At 34.5% G+C, this 18665-nt stretch overlaps 1 protein-coding gene across 14 annotated transcripts in view; it reads left to right on the top strand.

The window, feature by feature from the left end:
• The window catches only part of LOC119648307 (serine/threonine-protein kinase mig-15), an 81584-nt gene extending 65769 nt beyond the window's left edge, over window positions 1-15815 (top strand). For 6 of the 14 annotated variants that reach the window (XM_038049982.1, XM_038049978.1, XM_038049976.1 and 3 more), the window contains 10 exons: window positions 3934-4059; window positions 7453-7464; window positions 8155-8598; window positions 8662-8817; window positions 9950-10117; window positions 10189-10338; window positions 10400-10534; window positions 14267-14341; window positions 14419-14588; window positions 14932-15815. In XM_038049982.1, the coding sequence (XP_037905910.1) occupies window positions 3934-4059; window positions 7453-7464; window positions 8155-8598; window positions 8662-8817; window positions 9950-10117; window positions 10189-10338; window positions 10400-10534; window positions 14267-14341; window positions 14419-14588; window positions 14932-14971 (1476 nt within the window). In that variant the 3' untranslated portion in view covers window positions 14972-15815. The other 8 variants (XM_038049980.1, XM_038049985.1, XM_038049986.1 and 5 more) reach the window with 5 other exon arrangements.
• The last annotated feature ends 2850 nt before the right edge of the window (window positions 15816-18665 follow it).

Here is an 18665-nt window from a genome sequence, read left to right as displayed (position 1 = left end):
TACATGGTTGAGGATGTTTCTGTTCGTCTTTGTGCTGTTCCGCTGCCATAGGACCGTCACTTGCCCCAAGTGCGATAATAATAAAATTGAAACACAGTTTCATTGAAAATCGAATAAGAGAGGAGTAATATTACGAAAGGGAGACGGTATTGCATGCCCTTTACTCCACAAACGAGTAAACGAAAGACATACAAATTCCCTGCTTTATAAAACATGCGACTTGTCTTCTGTAATATCCTTGACCTTAGTAATTATTTTTCATTAAATAATAATTTTACAATTTTGAAGGTAAACTGTAAGTGAAGTAGCTCCAATAACATTAAAGTTGAAAACCCCCCACCGTTCCCCAAAAAGCATCGTTTTTAAGAATAATACTTCAAAGTATTTGTTTCATTTTCAAGGAAATAAAGTTGTTGGTATTCACATTGATTATTGTGACTTGGGTTTTTGCGCAAAATTTGGTTTTGATGTCAACATACACTTTTCGAAGATATAGACATATGTAAAGTAACAATTTAACAGTTGTAAATTACTATAGTTTTTATTTGTGAAAATAATACGATATATGGTATAATGTGTTCTGGTTTTGATCGGTAAATGGGTTTTTTCTACGTATACTCACTAACAACGTTTCTATATCAAAATTGATGTAAGCTTAAGTGAAAATAAACATTGCAGTGTCCGACGAACATTTACGTTTTTAAGATAAAAGTCTGTAAACATTGGATTTGTATTATAATGATCTTGGTATAGGAAATTTTGTAAATGAATACCATAACTAAATCGGAAACGAAAATTTGGAAGAAAAATTAATACATTTCTGTGTATGCTGGTGATCACATTGTTAAGCATGTTTTAAATCATCCTCATTGACATGTGGCATTTTCTATAGATCGTACATTTATTTCCCATGGTTACACAGAGAACAGAATAATATCACCTTCATAACTATGCACACGAAAAATCGCCAATTCGTTCTTGTCACTTTATTTAGTGTTTGGAATTTTCCTTATGTATTATTTGTTATTTCTTTTTGTATTAAAGGCTGTTTTTGGAGAAGCTTAACGTATTATTCCACTTTTTATTACAGTTTGTGTTCAGTTTATTCAATTCGCCAAATTAGCATATTATTCTATAATTTCGATACAGACAGGCATTTTCTGCGAATCGCGTTAAGCTTCTTAAAAATAAAAATTTCTATATTTATGTATGAATTGATTGATTCTAATTTATTTACTGTATTGTTTTCAATTGGATTCGTCTTGATTCATTAAGTATGAGTTTCTTTTGTAAATAAGATCATTTATACATAACTTTGAATAATTTAGTCAATAATTCTGTTTTGGCATCTGATATTTAGTGTGATATCTAGAGAGAATCAATAGTGTTTCATCCTAGAAAAATGTCCAATATTATACATATACCCAGAGAATTCAAAAAATTCGAGAACTATGTCTCAAAAATACAAAGGCAGCAGTCGCTTTAATTTTATGAGGGAGGGATGTTCTAACTGATACAGCTTTTTTCGCCAAAAATTGCCTTATCAGGAATTAAGAGCCACTCAAGGGATTTCCACATTTGTCTTTGTCCTCAACGAATATTATTTAGCTAACGTTCTAACATCTCCTTATAGTTAGTTCCAGCAACTCTTTGTACAACGAGCCAAAAACCGCGTGCCTCCAAAGTCAAAACGAACGACCAAAAATGTTTTCACCTTTGGTGTCATTACACACACTTTTACAATTCATCAGACCCCGGGATTTTTCAACAGGGCACTTTAGTTTTTTTTTTTTTTTGCTTCCATATTTGTCCGTACTTTTAAAAATATCTGTATTGAGTTAATTTTTTCAAAATTAAAAATCAGAGATCTTGCCAACATCTATCGATAACATACCTATACCTCGTTCAAACTATAAACTTGAATGAAACTTAGTGCACCTTATAAAATGAGTTACAGCACTTTCTAAGATTTTTAAGACATCTTAATAGTAAGAATGATAGGTACTACCCCAACTTCTTAAGGGTTGTTCTTACGTCAATCATATCTAACCATTCAATCTTAGTAATTTCCGCGTTACTCGTTCTGAGATATTTCACTTCTCCAACATTTTGTACTGAAAAGAATTAAGGAGAACCTTGGCCTGCGAGGGTGTTAGAACAATTCACTACCAAACCGTGACGGTACACTAAAAGGCAATGTCATCGACATTGAGTTCGATAGTGTGCTCGAATAATTTTAATGGTATTTTCCTGCCTGTTCACATAACTATGTATTGTAATTTTCTCCTTTTTTCTTCTTCTTTGTCTTTGCTAACCACCCTGTTTCTTTTACTGGAATATCTACGAAATCAAGATGTATACGAATTTAATTTTCCAAATCGTTTAGAATTTTCCATATTTGTGAGACCTGGGACAGCGAGTTTCAACTTTACACATCTCAAATAAAAATCAAATAACTAAAAGTGAATTCTAGTAAAAACGATATTCTTTCCAGGAGTCTGACTATACGAATCATGTAGATATTTATCTAAAGATAAAAATGTCGCATAAATTAGACAATCCACTTAGAAAGTGTTGTGCAAATCTCTATGAAGCTTTTTGGTTTTCAAGAAGCCACGGGAGTTCCAAAAGGATAGGTAGCATATGCAGTTGCTCTAAAATATCTTGAGTATGCTCAGTAACCTCTACAACAAAATTTGCTACACTAAGAATCTACAAAACCTTTCACAACTGAAGTACTAAGCTTTAAGTTTTCGATCAATTAAGAACCACCCTTACAAAAAGTCAGATCTGGATCTTAATTTGTAGACCAAATATAATTTGACGATGAATTAGTATGTGGGCATTGAGGCGCCTTTGACTAGATTTGCATTTGATAAATTGCAAAACATCAAAGTCGAATTTTCATTCGAAATATGTACAATATATCAAATTAATATGTCAGGTTAATCATTCATTCACCCAATTTTGGCATAATAAAAATCATTTCAGAATGGAGATACTAACAAAAAGTTTATGATGCGTTCATGCATGAGCTAAGTGATTTTCTTGCTCGAAGAAATATTAAATATTTAACACAATGGAAATTTTCGCACATGTTCTTTTTTACTCGCTGCTACACGTAAAATCTACCATCGGGCATGGTTTCCATTGCTGACCAACAGTACAGGACACATATTTTTACCCCGTTATCCTTTTTTTATCCACGAAACCCGCATGTAAACCATCATGTCATTCCACCTTTTTTTCGTATTCAATGGGTTTTCATCTTTTATCTGCAACCATTTGTAATAAAAAACCAAAAATATTAATTTGCAGATTTCAATAAAAAATCAGGATAAGCTCGACAATGAATATTTAATGAATACACTAAAGTCCTTAAGCATTTGGTATACAAACTCGATTGAAAGCAACTTGTGCTTTTGTTGTTAAAGTTGTTTTCACTCAATCATTTGTTGATGTGTACCTGTTCACATTTTGTTTTTGTAATTTACATGCGTCCTAGTTTGTCTTTAACATATTGTTTCGTCTTCAACATAAACGTTTATGATCCACAATTTACCATTCGAAAATCTTAACGATATTTCTCAAAAATTGTTGGTTTTTGCCAAGTTTACCCTGTCCTAATTTCAACCTTATATGAAATTTGAAGTTCTTTTTTTTTTTCATTTTATCTTTGTAACTAACTTCGTAACATTTAGAGAAGGGCGACGTTATGTTATTTCGAAGTATTTTACTAGATAATATGCGTGCCTATATTCAAAGAATTTTCTGAAAAGCTAACAAAGCAGTATGCTTTCTAACCGTTAATTTTAACTCAAAGTATCTTTTGCTGTAGTTAAATTTGCTTCTACATCTTGAAAATCAGAAAGAAACTATTTTTGAGTTGACATTAGAAGGCCAAATTTTAATTTGTATTGAATTCTTCAACAGAACCGAAGTGGGGAAAGTAGTGGTCTAGGTACACCAGGCACTCGAACAAGTAGTGTGCTGCCCGATTTATTAAGTCAAGCGTCACCCGCGACACCACCACGGCATGATAAATCTTCCAGTGAAGAGGTACGTAAGAACAATTCTGCATTTTATAATATATCTTATAAGGAAACCCTTCCGAAATTTTATTCGAGATATAATGTTCGTATATAATAAACCATTTGGTTATTACAATCAAAAGTAAAAGATACGATACGAAATAGTAGGTAGATATTTAAGATGACACATTGCAACTGCTTTACTGAAGATTTAATTATTATTTTAATTGACGAAGGATTAATTTTGTGACTAATGTTTTGCTAAACGAGATGTGGATTAATAAGACATAAAAAGGTGCCTTCCTTGAAAAGACAACTGAAGAGAAGGATGTTTTCTTTGCTCTTTAAATTGCACTCAAATGAAATTCCATCTGGGATGCAATTTTATTTTCAATGGTTTTTTTTTTTTTTTAATTTTGTTTTGAAAGGAACTGTGACATTCAATTCCTTCTATTTGTCAGTTTCTTTTAATTTTGTGAAATATTTGGAAACCAAATTAGAATTTGGTGATGTTACGACCAAGAGATATTTCTAACTTATTGTAACTTTGTAATTAAAGAAAATACTTTTTTTCACCCAAAGTTGCTCCCTATCATATCTTCCCTCAGTATTAAAACCTTCATTTAGTTTTGCGGCCTAGAGGGAACAAAAACGAATATCAAGGTCATCCTTGCTATTATCGCAACTAGAACAATTTGTGATACCATCCAATGCATTAAAGTTTTATTTACTCGCTACAGTGGGTTACGATGAAAAATTTCTCCAAAATTAAACTCCGTTTACTGCTATCAAAGTGGAAATATATTAGCTAAAAGGACCTAATCAAGAAATGTTAAATTATTGCAAATTAATTTTTTAAAAAATTGTAAGTAACTCTATTGAAACATTTAATTAATTACGATAGGTTCTTCATAGAGTCAACTAATGAAATTACTCAAGGTTAGATTTTATCGCCATTAACGAAGTCCAATGGTAATGGCTTGCTATACATTTGTGCAAATAAGCAACGATGGTGCGTAGGGGTAGTTGATGCGCTGTCCCCCCTTTACGGAATGAACAACTGTGGGAGTGCCACCTTAAACGGGCGACTGAGATTGCAATTGTTCAAATGATGAAGTTGACGCCTGTTCTAGTTCTCTGGCATCAAAAGAAGAAAAATAAATGTTTTCATGGAGTATGAAAGTCCCAAGCGTGTATATTCTACCAATTTTCATAAATCTTACTCTTCTTCTTCAGTCTTTGTCCCGTTGAATAGCAGGGTCGGATCACCTTGATTGTCAGATCAGGTCGAAAGCCTGGTCAGGATCCTTCGGCAGAGCATGTCGCAGGCCTGATCTGGAAGGATTTGCGAAGCGATCGCTATCCAATTTTCGCATGATATTCACATTCACAAATAAGGAAAATGAATCTTAAATTATTTCGTTGGGAACACACTATGGGTGTTTTATAATATGATCATAAGATAGTTATCGTTCCGATGCTTGTAGTTCTTCTAAATAAAAATAAAACTAGGTAGCTTTCTCCTACTACAATATATTTTAATAGTTAGTAAATATGTATTTCGAAAGGTACTTACTCTCTTCCTCAGTACTTAAACTACCTAGCTTAAGTACTGAGGAAGAGAGTAAGTAGCTTAAGTACTGAGGAAGAGAGTAAGTAGCTTTCGAAATACGTATTTACTAACTATTAAAATATATTGTAGTAGGAGCAAGCTACCTAGTTTTATTTTTATCATAAGATACAAAATGTTTTTTGAGTCTCGCAAAAAGGCAGAAATAGAACATTGTTAAATTCATATTTGCAATGAATGATATCTGGCTAGCTTCTACATTTACAAATTTAAAGTTTTTCGTTGTTTTCTGAAAGATTTCATTAAATCAGAATTATGTATATAGACTAATTTGGTAAAAAAACTTCCCGGAATTCATTCAAAAATAAAATGTTTCCTTCAAAGTAATTTCCCCCCAACGCTGGCAATCTAACAAAAAAAAACACTTAAATCGGATCAGTCAGAGCGTTACATGATAGTAAGAAATTTTTGATGAAGGTAGTAGTTTATTTTTTTGTGCCGGCATAACGTAAGTAACGACTTCAGCAGGTGTTGAAATGAAAACATCTGAAATCTTCATATATTAGAAATGACATATTTAGGAGTAGACACTAGAATAAAATTGAACGAGCGTATTCAGTATTCTCTCGAAAAACGAATTTATCTCTTCAATTTGATTTTCGATAAAAGTACAAGAATTAAAGGTTTCTATGTGAAATTTTATTCTAAATAGCGGTCAGTGTTTGTATATGGAATGCCAGAAAGGGGATATTTTCAAGGCGGGATTAGCTTCTCAAATCATACAGATATGAATGAATATGCCTCAAATGTAGATACTTCAATTCGATTCTGGCAAGAAAATCAACCCTTCCCTCTCTTTGCACATAGAAACTACAGGATTTGCCATGAGTTTTCATTTAAATAAATACTTCGCTGTTTTAAGTAATGGTGGACACCATTTCTGTAGAACAATTAAAGAAAACATATTATTATTATACTTCCGAGTAACATCCAATTTAGCAACGAGTGTATTAAATGTAAATTTGCATGGAATGCATTATAAACCAACTGAATTAAATAATGCAATTATTTATATAATTAATGACGTGAAAGAAACCTTAACCACTATATCTCTTTGTGTTTTGTCTTTCCGCGACGTTAAAACTGATGGCCACACTGGATATGAATATTGAGAAAAATAATTTAATATAACATAAAACAACGTAGTAAGTATATCCCAATCAACAACAAATCATTATTAAATGTGTGGAAAACAGGATTTACTTTGTTTATTATATTACACTGCTACTGGAATTTGTTTTTTTTTCATGAATAATGATGTGTACTCTTTCTATGCAACTTTTTGGAATGATTTATATAGAGACAATTTAGTTGCTATTTTTGCTTATTCGAGTTACTTTGAAAAGTTTACTACTTAAAAAATCGTATCTAGTTTCACTTATATTTCATTACAGATTTAATGTTGTTCTAGTTCGTATTAATAATAGCCATTTGATTAGACGCATGTCTTATTTCAACATAATATATGTCACGATTGAAAGTGAGAGTAGCGAGAGTAGTGAAATTACATATCCACTTGATACAATTTTCACATAATCGAAATGATAACAGCAAATGAGAAAAGTTTTGGTATAAATGAACGAAAAATAGGATAAACCAAATGCCTTCTCTATAAATTGTAAATGATGATAATAAGTTCTGTGTCCTCTGCAACACCCAACATATTGAATTTCACGTTGAATATTTCTTAAACAAACAAACTTTTGTATTATCTTTAACCAGCTAAATTTTCTATCATTTTATGTTCCACTCGTGTGATTATTACCACGCCACATCATTCGATACTTGTAGCGATGCATTCCTGTACGTATTTTTCTATCTTTAAAAGGGATTAACCCAATATTAGGCAATAATTAATAAACTGCTTTTACAAGTTATGTGAAAATTGCAACTAAGTAAAGAAAATGCGATTCATGAGCTTATAATACGTGCAAATTTAAATAATTGTCATTTAAACATAAATTGAAATAAACACGATTTCATTCCAAGATTCTACTTAATCCTACTATAAAAAATCATTCACTTACGTTTCATCCTGGTTGATTGCGTTCTCGTTTCCTATTTATAATTTTCCGCAGGGCGTCAGGGAAAGACTAATCACGTTTTATGTTTTACACATTGTTTGAGTAAAAAGACTAACTAATATTGAAGATGATTTCTGTAACTAACGAGTACAATATAAAATTCAGGTTATTCAGATTTCTGTGTTTAAATATTATGTTTTCGCACTTCATCTCACAAATTCTTGATCATCCAATTCTCATACCATAGAAATTAAAGCAAAAATATTATTGAGAAAGACTGGCGGTTGCCCTCGAGGGTATGCATGTATGGGTAAAAAATAGTGACTACTGAAATATTCTTGTATTTTCACAACAGAAAATCTGAATACACCTTTGATTGCAAAAGCATGTTGCACGCATGAATACAATTAATATGATCAAGCCCCCTTCTTTGTTTCTTTTTTTCTAAGCGCTATATTTGTATTTTCAGTACCGTGCGGCCATCAGCTCGTCAGTGCATTCCACACCATCGAAATCCTTTATCGCCAATTCCTCACCTCAGTCCACAGTGTCCTCTTCCTCCTCAAGACATAATAGCCCTAACCAATCAATTAATAATAAAAATGGAATGTCAAATAATAAAACTCCTCCCTCCCTCCCACCGCACGCATATGCTCTCCAACAGAAACAACGCAGTTTCCTTACATTCGGATTTGGGGCCGGGTCTTCCGGGTCGGGTCCATCACGTCGTGAAAGTCACGTGAATGTTAATGTAACGCCAACTTCACATGATGCTGCCAGCGATACTCCCGAAATTCGTAAATATAAGAAACGTTTCAATTCTGAAATTTTGTGTGCTGCACTCTGGGGTGTTAATTTATTAATAGGAACCGAAAATGGTTTGATGCTATTGGATCGTTCTGGTCAAGGAAAAGTGAGTATCATTTGCTGTGTATTTCAAGTTCAATACGCTCATATGGTTTTTACATTGTTGCAGGTATATCAACTTATATCACGTAGACGCTTCCAGCAAATGGAAGTTTTAGAAGGACAAAATATTCTAGTGACAATATCTGGAAAGAAAAATCGTGTTCGAGTGTACTATTTATCATGGTTAAAATCGAAAATATTACGAACCGATGGTTTATCAGATGTAAGTTTATTTAAAAATATCTTTTACTAGCTATCTTCAGTTATGCATAATGTTTTCACAATTTTTAAATCGTACAATTGGTATAACAGCTTCGTCCTTTAATAGTCCTCATACATTATTGGCTCGTGCTGTAATTAGTATCATATACGGTTTAATCTTATAGCCCCGGGCGTATTGCCTACATAAACTTATAATCAATATAGGACAATCTACCTCATAACTGCTTTTCGATTATAAGTTATTCTTTTCCGACAATTAATTGATCAATGTTTCCTAAGCAGGACGTACCTATAATGAGCCGGCAAGTTATCAATTTTCACTTTATCTGGAATCACTATACTGTTTTCTTCGTCTATATTTATATTCTGTGCTCTTTTGTTATTGGACTTGATTTATAACATTTTTTCGAACTTTAATGTTGTTTGCGATTTAAACGTGAAAGTTGGAGTGATGAAAGGTTTGCCCTCAGTTGGTTTCGAAGTTTATATCCATCAAAAGTAGAGGCCCTAATCTAATCTATAGACTAGAGCACTGGTAAGTATACAGAAGGGGACCACTAAACGTGTTTCGCATCTTGCTACCCAGGACGAGAAACATAATGATAGGAAAATAGAAAAAGGACCATATAGGATAAGAGAAAGTGATTGAATTTAAACTATGCTACAAATTCTATTGTTGTGTACCTATGTCGTTTTGTCCGTCTTAGTTATAGTTAATTGCTACAAATCACAATCTGCAGCAAAAGATGGGGATGGGGGAAAATAAGTGGTAATGAGCCGCGACAAACGGTGCAATAGTAAGCAATCTAGCGAAACAGATTTGTAACTACTTCTACTGCGTATGATCTTGCGCTAAGAAGATGATTTTGCACTTTACTTTTACAATAAAGAAGTCGCGAAATCTCTGAACAAAGAGGAAGATAGCCATACAATCCGCTCATGCAGAAAATGACGTTGGCCTACGTTGAATTCAAGGGAAATCACCATATATGCAAAAGAGGAATATATTTTTTTCACCAAGTATAGCCATGGGGTATCAGATAAAAGTACTCAATTTGTACTTTCCTATTGGAATTCCATAGGAAAATGGAAAGTAGAGTAAATAAGATTGATCGGAATATTTTTGTTTACAGCAAGTCGAAAGACGTCACGGTTGGATAAACGTTGGAGAACTTCAAGGCGCCATTCATTTTAAAATAGTAAAATATGAAAGAATTAAGTTTCTTGTGATTGCTTTAAAAGACTCGATCGAAATCTATGCATGGGCACCGAAGCCTTATCACAAATTCATGGCATTTAAGGTATGTATTTGCTGTTTAATTTGAACTGTTTGTAACTGAAGCCACGCAATTTTATTCATTGGTGTTTTCAGAATTTCGGTGAATTAAATCACCGTCCATTGCTTGTAGATCTCACGATTGAAGACCAGTCACGGCTTAAAGTGATTTACGGCTCTGCGGAAGGCTTTCATGCTGTCGATTTGGATTCAGCCGCAGTTTACAATATATATCTTCCTAAACATGTGAGCCGTCTTTAAATTTATCTAGAAATCTAAATGCATTGATTAATTTTTCCAATTCCAGACTCAGGGTTCGATTGTACCACATTGTATAGTAACTCTTCCTAATTCTAATGGCATGCAGTTGCTGCTTTGTTATGATAATGAAGGTGTATATGTTACAACCAGTGGTCGGGTATCGAAAAATATTGTGCTGCAGGTAAAAATTTCACCAAGTAAATTAAGGGGTTAAATCTTATCAAGAAATCGACGGAAGCATATTTTTTAGGGAAACAAGAAAGTAGAAGCTTTGAAGGATTTCCATTCAGATTTTATTTCGTGGTATATCACCTTGATCGAAAAGTACCCAGAATTCGTCGTGTGGTGCTCTTAATGATACGATTTAAGTAGTTTTTAGGGATATCCACAGTACTGACTAGATCTCGAAATTTCTGCGTCACAGCTCAACAGATGTGAGAGTAACCACATGCTATATACATCTGCCTGTGGACATTTCTTTTTCTTCTTCTTCTTCCCTATAGTTTCGTTTTCCATTTCCTGGTCCAATGTTAAATTTCCTTATTCCATCCATCCATAAAAACTATCTTCGTTAAATTCCGATTGCAATTAGTCAACGTAAAGCCTTGAAATTTTGATCAAAAGCCCTGGAATTTTAAGATTCAGGCAACTACAAAATCCTAATTGGTAATTTTTCCTTTATATAAGTACTTACGGCGCCATGCAAGCTTTAGAGACATTTTTGCGTAAGCAACATTTTATTGTTGCAGCACAGCAATATTTACAAGCAACACAGATCAGCTGAATGGTGTTGTTATTGCAGCGGAAGATGAATTTCGAATTCATTGTCCAACGCAAGACTAGCGGTGCAGTGGGCAGCTAATCATCTGACCGGGCCAGCAGAGAGCTTTTGGAATTAAGAGATGGATGTTCTAGAGTGGAATTGGTTCATTGAGAAGTTTGTGCATCGCCGCGAAGCGGGAAACCGAAAGAAAAATTTGTAATTTGAAAGATAGGCATTATGAACAATGAAACGGAATAGCGTTTACCAGTGTAATAGTTCTGATTTTAAAAGAGAACTTCCATTCGCGTAGCACTTATGAAAAAAAGTGATAGCACTGTGTAGAAAACGAAAAGTTGAAAAACTAGAATAATATTTTTTCTTTGTATAAATTCCGATAGTGAAGCGCCAAGAAAGAAAAGTCGTCACGAGAATTTAAAGAAAGCAGACAGCGAGCAGTTTCATATACCGAGCACGAAATTCACGATGTAACGCGTTCGGTCGCATGGATACCGTCCGCAACGTAATACAAATTGTTTTGGGGCGAAGCCAAGTTGAACGATCTCCAAAACTTGTAAAAACTCATCCAATTTCCAACAAAATCAGCCAACTCGAATGGTGACTATATTTCCCATGGCCGATACCAAACCGATATTTATTAAACAGATCACTACTGGAGACGAGTCATGGGTTTATGAGTGCTAAATGCAACCAATACATCAGACAAGTGATGGCGTGCTACGAGAAGGAAAACGTACTGAAAGGAATGCTAACGATTTTCACAATGGCGTTGTGTATTGTGAATTTTTACCATCAAAATGGAAAGGATTTCTGTACAAACAACTTTCACCACGATAACACAAACCCTTGCGCCATCATCGACCGGGAATCGTTAATATCGTTATGTCGTTTCCTGAATTTGTGTTACCGATGGGCTTTTGGAATTTAGTCGTTGTTTGATATTGTTGCGGTTGTGCTACTTCATTAACCTTTCCCGTTCTTTTCCGCTATAGTGTGTGAATATTGTTTAATTTGAGTTTATAGTGTACGATTATTAATTGTGACTTGAGAAATGTCACTCCAGATCGCTCGTACACTCGCTGTATCTCGTACTACTGAAAAACTTTTTTCAATATTTTTTTTTTTTTTTATTTTTATCGAAGATATTCACAAAAATTTTTGATAAACATTCACTTTAATAACATCTTTTTTGCAAGACTTGTTTTTTTTATTACCTCAAAAGTAACTTTCAACGTGCCTCTCATATATTATCCTCTATATTTGACGATGTCTGCAAAGAAAGAAATAAAAGGTGGTCGGTCAATTGTGCTTCGGAATGTATATATATGAAATGAACAAACATTACGATAACGCAATCTTTAACCAAACTGGAGTCTAGTATATAATCTGCAAAGTAAACACCAGACTTAGTTTCTCCTCCGTTTTTCTTTTGGGTAAATAAAAGGAGTCGTTACTTTCGGTCACGCTGCTCCCGGGGCAGAGGTGAGGTGTCTGGTGAGTTGCCTCTGCCCTGGACGCAACTGTCAATCAGCTTTTTCGCTCTTTTTAAGGTTTTGTGTAAACACAAAACCTTATTAAAATCGGTTTACCGTCTGTCTGTCTGTCTGTCTGTCTGTCTGTCTGTCTGTCTGTCTGTCTGTCTGTCTGTCTGTCTGTCTGTCTGTCTGTCTGTCCGTCACACGCATTTTTCTCGGAAACGGTTACAGCGATTGACACCAAATTTGGTAAAAAGGTGGGACCTGTGAACGCTCACGCATACAGTGAGTTACATCCTCTTATGTCGAATTTAAGGGGGGTCCCCATACATGCAAAAGGGGGGTGTAATTTTTTTTTTCTTCAAATATAGTCATGTGGGGTATCAAATTAAAGGTCTCAGTTAGTACCTTTCGAAAACGGTCTTAGTTTTGACATTTGTTGGAAAGGTGGGGAGTGCGGGGGGTTCAAAGTGACCATTCCTTTACGGGGGCCATTCTCAGAAACTACCCAACCGAAAAATCTGAAAAAAATCAAGAGGCTGCCACTGTATGGTGCCTGGGCTCCGAAATACCTTCCACACTGATATCTGTACAAATAAAGTTAATAATAGTATATTACTATAATTTTTAGTAATTCGCTGCAAAACCCCCCTTAAATTCAAGCCAGGACCACGAAATTTCGCAACAATATAGGGTGTAACATAGAGCATGATGTTACCAAGTTTGGTGGAAATCGCACTATTGCTAACAAAGTTATAATACGTCAAAGTTGTCGCTTCTTTGCAAATTCAAGGCTATAAATGTCAATATCATCCGAAAGTAGATATTCTCACATAATATTGTATATGCATATATTACGTGCTACGTACTAAGAAATGCACAAAACCTTTCGTACCTGAAGCGTCCAGCTTCCGGTTTCCCGGCTTGTTTGAAAACTTGTGTTTAACTCAAAAAAAGAAGACTGTGGACTACAAAAGAGGAAGTAAGCTGCTTCCCAAGTGGTCCGATCCGTCACTAAGTGGGTGCGGACTCAGGACTCTCAGCACCCTCAACAAAAAAAGGAGCTATCCTTTCGATAAACCTCTCTCCCTTGATTCTAACACAAATTCGTGTCATTCGCCGTTTAGCAAATTTGAAGTAAAATGGAGTTCACTGGTAGCATTTGATGTTGACGCTGCAATATCAACAAATGTCGAATTTGAATTAATGATTATTTAGAGAACGCCATGAGACCCATAAACAGTTTTTATGCTCGTTGTGCACCAGTTACGCACTTATATTTTATATTATAGTTTCTTTCTAAATTAAGTGTTAGGCTGCCTCCGATTTAAATAAAAATTGTCATTATTAGATGACGCAGAAAATACATTAATATCTATAATACGAAATCAAACGAGAGTTAGGTATGTTATCTTTATCAATATTTTAAATTGATTTAGATTTGACTCAATACTAATTGTCCGCTGGTGATGACATTTTGACAGAAAGTCCAACTCCTGCTTCCGTCAGAAGGTAGCGTCACTATAAATAGAAATTTTGAAAAAGGCTCGTTTACTTTGCGACAGACCTTGCATATAGAATATACTGACTAGGTTAGGCTAATTTCGATAACATAATGTTAAATAAAATTACATATTAACTTGTTTGTTGGTTTCAGTGGGGCGAAATGCCTACGTCGGTGGCATACATTGGTACTGGTCAGATTATGGGCTGGGGCAATAAGGCAATTGAGGTGAGAAAACTTCAAATGTTGTATACTTAAGATTTTGTCCGCTTATAAATTATAATATTTTACTATTCTTATTTCAGATTCGTTCCGTCGAAACAGGACATTTAGATGGCGTGTTCATGCACAAGAAGGCTCAACGTCTAAAGTTCTTGTGCGAAAGGAACGACAAAGTGTTCTTCAGTAGTGCCAAAGGTGCTTCATCGTGTCAGATATATTTCATGACGCTCAATAAGCCCGGAATGGCTAATTGGTAGATGGCATTATTTTTTATAATAGTAATTACACAACAACTGAAGCGATAACTAATAATTTATTGAAAAGCGAACTAAAGAAAGTGAAAAAAATAATTAAATCGAGTCAAAGAGATCTGAAATAATATTGAATTCGTACATCTGAGCTAGATAGTTAAAAACATACGTTAAAAAGAAATTTTCCACAGTCGCTTGAAAACGAATACAAGTCTTGTCGCGTAAATAGTTTACTTAAAGGCAACGTTCTTTTTTTTTTTTTATTTAATTTTTTTTTATTTCTTCGACTTATTGTTATTTTCTATTATTTTCTTTTCTTTCCTGCACTTTTCTTTCTCTTTCTAGCTTAAACAATTTGCCAAATTACACGTGTGGATATTCATAAAATATGAAGTGAGAAGAGTAATGAAAGCAAGTAATTCTGAATAGCTTCCCTTCGCGTACAAACGGGTACGTTGTCCAAACAAACGTTTAAATTGTAAGAACAAAAGTATTTCCTCTTCCTATTTCGTTGCGTAAGAATATTTTCATTCGTTTTTGTTTTTTTCCTTTTTATATGAATATATACCTATTATTATATAAATATGCAAAGAAACGCCATTTATACAGAAATGAAATTTTTACAAGATACGTGAGAAACATTTAGAAAAATATGAACTATAAATAAATTAAATAAAATTTGCAACACTAAAAGTCTTAGTCTAAGGTACAAATAAGTTTTCTAAGAAAGAAAAAGAACATTATCATTTGAAAAATGCGCATAAATGTTGAAATTAAATTTAGAAAGGATATGATAAATTCAAATATCAGTTATACTTCCACTCTTGTTTTATATGAACTGATCGGAAAATCTCCTTCTTAGTTTATTTAGTTTTCGGTGTTGATTACAGTATTAGGTTAGTTGACATATAAACAGAAAATATATGAAAGGAAATTAGTAGAAGTGAAAGAAATTTTTAAATAACAGAACTTTGAAATATTAACTTTTTGTATGATGTAAAATATGATAAACAAGAAGAGAATGATTCTGCTCGCATCCATGCATTTTCCCTTCAATTCGAACTTCAACTGTTAAAACGTTTTATTTTTTATTATTTTAATTTCCAAGTTTATCAAATTAGATTGGCGTTTCATCTGTTGTTTGTGTTTTATTGAATATTCCATTTTTTATTTTTAAATGAAATATATAGCCGGTCACAAAATATTGTCAAATAAATTTTTGTTTCTTATCTAGGTTTTTATTTTTAACCTTTCATTTCACAGGATTCGGAAGTTCATCACAAAGGTAGGTTCTCCTGAAGTTTTGAAGGACTCGCCTCCCCTACATATACTTTTCACTCCATCGAAGGAACGATTTTAGGTCCCATAAATTCATCTCACATGCAATATTTTACAACGTAGGATTCCATTAATTTGCAAGGGTATTAACGAAAGTTCAAAGGCAATCTTAATAATAATAAAAATGGATATCGAATGTTAATTAATATTTTAGATGTAAAGTGGTTTGAGATTCGTTGGCATGTGCCAGATATTTCACAGCATCTAAACTATTATCACAAATCATATTCGATGTGCCCCTGCATCCACTTTCACTTTAGAACCAATCTTGCCATGCAATTTTGTACCACTCCAAACGTATATAGATGAATAACGATGGTATTATATATATGGTTGTCATAAACCACTATTTAAGGTATACCGCGCCAACCGCAACTGCATGTTTTAGCTACTCCACGAATTTCTGAAAAGTTTGCATTGTTTTTATACGATCCACTTGTTGACTTTCTATGATGTGGACTCCATTGTATGGCATAACCCACAATGTGTTATCGCTCTTTGTTAAAACCTATCTGCTGCCACTTACGCCTTTTGATCACCACCTTCATGGGTACCTGGCACATACGCCGCTGAAGTTCTTCGTTTGATATTGTCTCAGCCGAGAGATAAATTGATGAAAGCATAGTCTCCAGGTAAACAATGGTAGTCCTTGCTCTTATATATCCGCACAGAGTGATTGCTGACACCGATTTTGGGAAAACTACGGCAAAAACAACGCTACCTGAATATACCAATTCTTCGAAAGCTTCACTGTTCTGCCCATTAACTCAAAAAGGAAGAGTACGATCATCCATCAACTAAGACCAGATCAACAAGGTTTGTTGATATTTATTTTAAGTTCAACTTTCAACCAAGGTCCCTAACTCAGTGAAAAAACAAGCAGATCTAATCAAGTTGTCGAGGTATTTGAGGAAGTCTTATTATTACTTATTATTTTGACCCCAACCAAATGGAAAAATATCGATAACAGAAGGCAACCTTGATGAATTATGATTTGGACTTCAAATTTCTCCGATGCAGTACGCAACATTTTGCACCAACATATGTCGCTCTGATAATAGTTATTAGTTTTTCTGGAATACACCTTCTGGGTGGAGTATCCCAGAAACATTTCTTGTTTACGCTGTCTCCTCGAAATAAATGAAGAGTAGGTGAAGTGGAGATCTAAACTCCGTATCTCGCTCCACAATGTTCCGACGAAATATGGATGTGGTCGGTGTTGGAGGATCAGGATTTCGAAGTCTTCTTTAATGCGTTCCAGGATCATTTTATTTGCGCCAGCAGGGGGCGCAGGGACACATTTTTTTTTGTAATGTGTATGACCATATAAGAGTTCTCAGTCAAATTAAGGAGCTTGTATTTTACCTTTTATTCTATTATTATTCGAAATAGGTTTTTGACATATTTTTCGTATGTTGCAAAGTTCAATACACAATTTCAAGAAATTACTCTTATTATAACTCCGAGATATTAGAAATAATACTGATTTCCGTATGTAACTGTTTTCTTTCTGCACGAAAATCTGATAACTCCGAGATATTAGAAATAATACTGATTTCCGTATGTAACTGTTTTCTTTCTGCACGAAAATCTTTCCTTTCACCGTGACTGCCAACCAACTATTGTTTTTCCTATCTGACGTTTTTCGTCACCTACTCTGTCCTTCACTCTTGTAGCGAGTTCTGAATTGAGTAGAGCGCCGGTGACGTCATCTGTCCGCTGGTATTCGCGACATTCGAAATAAATTTCGAATGCCGCAAATCCTGCCGCGCCACAACCATCCTTTTTTTCGACGATCTTGGAAGAATCTCATATTCCCAGGATCGGATAAGTGGAGTAGCCACTTTGCAGGGACTGTAGGAGCAGCAGGGACGGTAACGAAATTATTGTTATTTGCAGAAGCTTCATGTCTCACCAACGCAATGGTGGGATACTTCTGCCACGTTATAGACTTCAATAGAGCGCTCAGTTTCTGACATTCTTCGATCAATTCAATAACGCCCTTTTGAGACGTGACCGAAAATGTGTTCCACATTGTTTTTGTCATCCTCGTAGTAAGAGAGGTGGCTCGTATTGAATTTGAGAAGTTGACGCTTAGCTCTTCTATAAGCAATGCCACCAAAGTGGAGGTAAGCGTACATCAGATGATGTTTACTTTCGAAGCCAATGTCAGGACCTCCTTTGCTACTTAGATTTAGAAGAAAACTCTTTTGCCGACTATTGGTGGCGATGTGGTTTATCTGATTAGGTTTTCGTTGCCGTTAAATTGAAGTCCAATTGATTTTATGGCAGACTCTATACTCGAACAATGTGCTACCACTAACGTGGCAATAAAAATTACAGGAATCTATACGCCTTTCACCGTTATTATTACGGTCACTATGCTTTCCTTTTACTAAAGCCATGCCTCCCTATATATTCGAACCCACCTTGACATTTAGCTAATCCATCACAATCGGGAAAATTTTGTGAAGCGACACTGCAACAGCTGATGAGACTGAGACTACAAAAAACAACAAAGAGACGGCTATCATGGTCCCTATGTATAATAGCAAGTACTTTTGATAGAACGTCCTTTAGATCAATGCCAGCACGCACACATGTTTTAGAAGGCACTATATGTAGACATCTACCGTTGTTTGTGGAAGGCAGGCTTGGTCAAGCTTATCTAATTGCTAAGAATTTGTACACCGCGGTATGGCTGGCATGTCTACAAAGAAGGTCCTGCCACCTCTACTTTT

This window comes from Hermetia illucens, chromosome 2 (assembly GCF_905115235.1).
Source record: "Hermetia illucens chromosome 2, iHerIll2.2.curated.20191125, whole genome shotgun sequence".
Lineage (NCBI taxonomy): Eukaryota > Metazoa > Arthropoda > Insecta > Diptera > Stratiomyidae > Hermetia > Hermetia illucens.
Note: the sequence above shows the minus strand (reverse complement) of the source record. Positions and strands in the feature narration are given on the sequence as shown.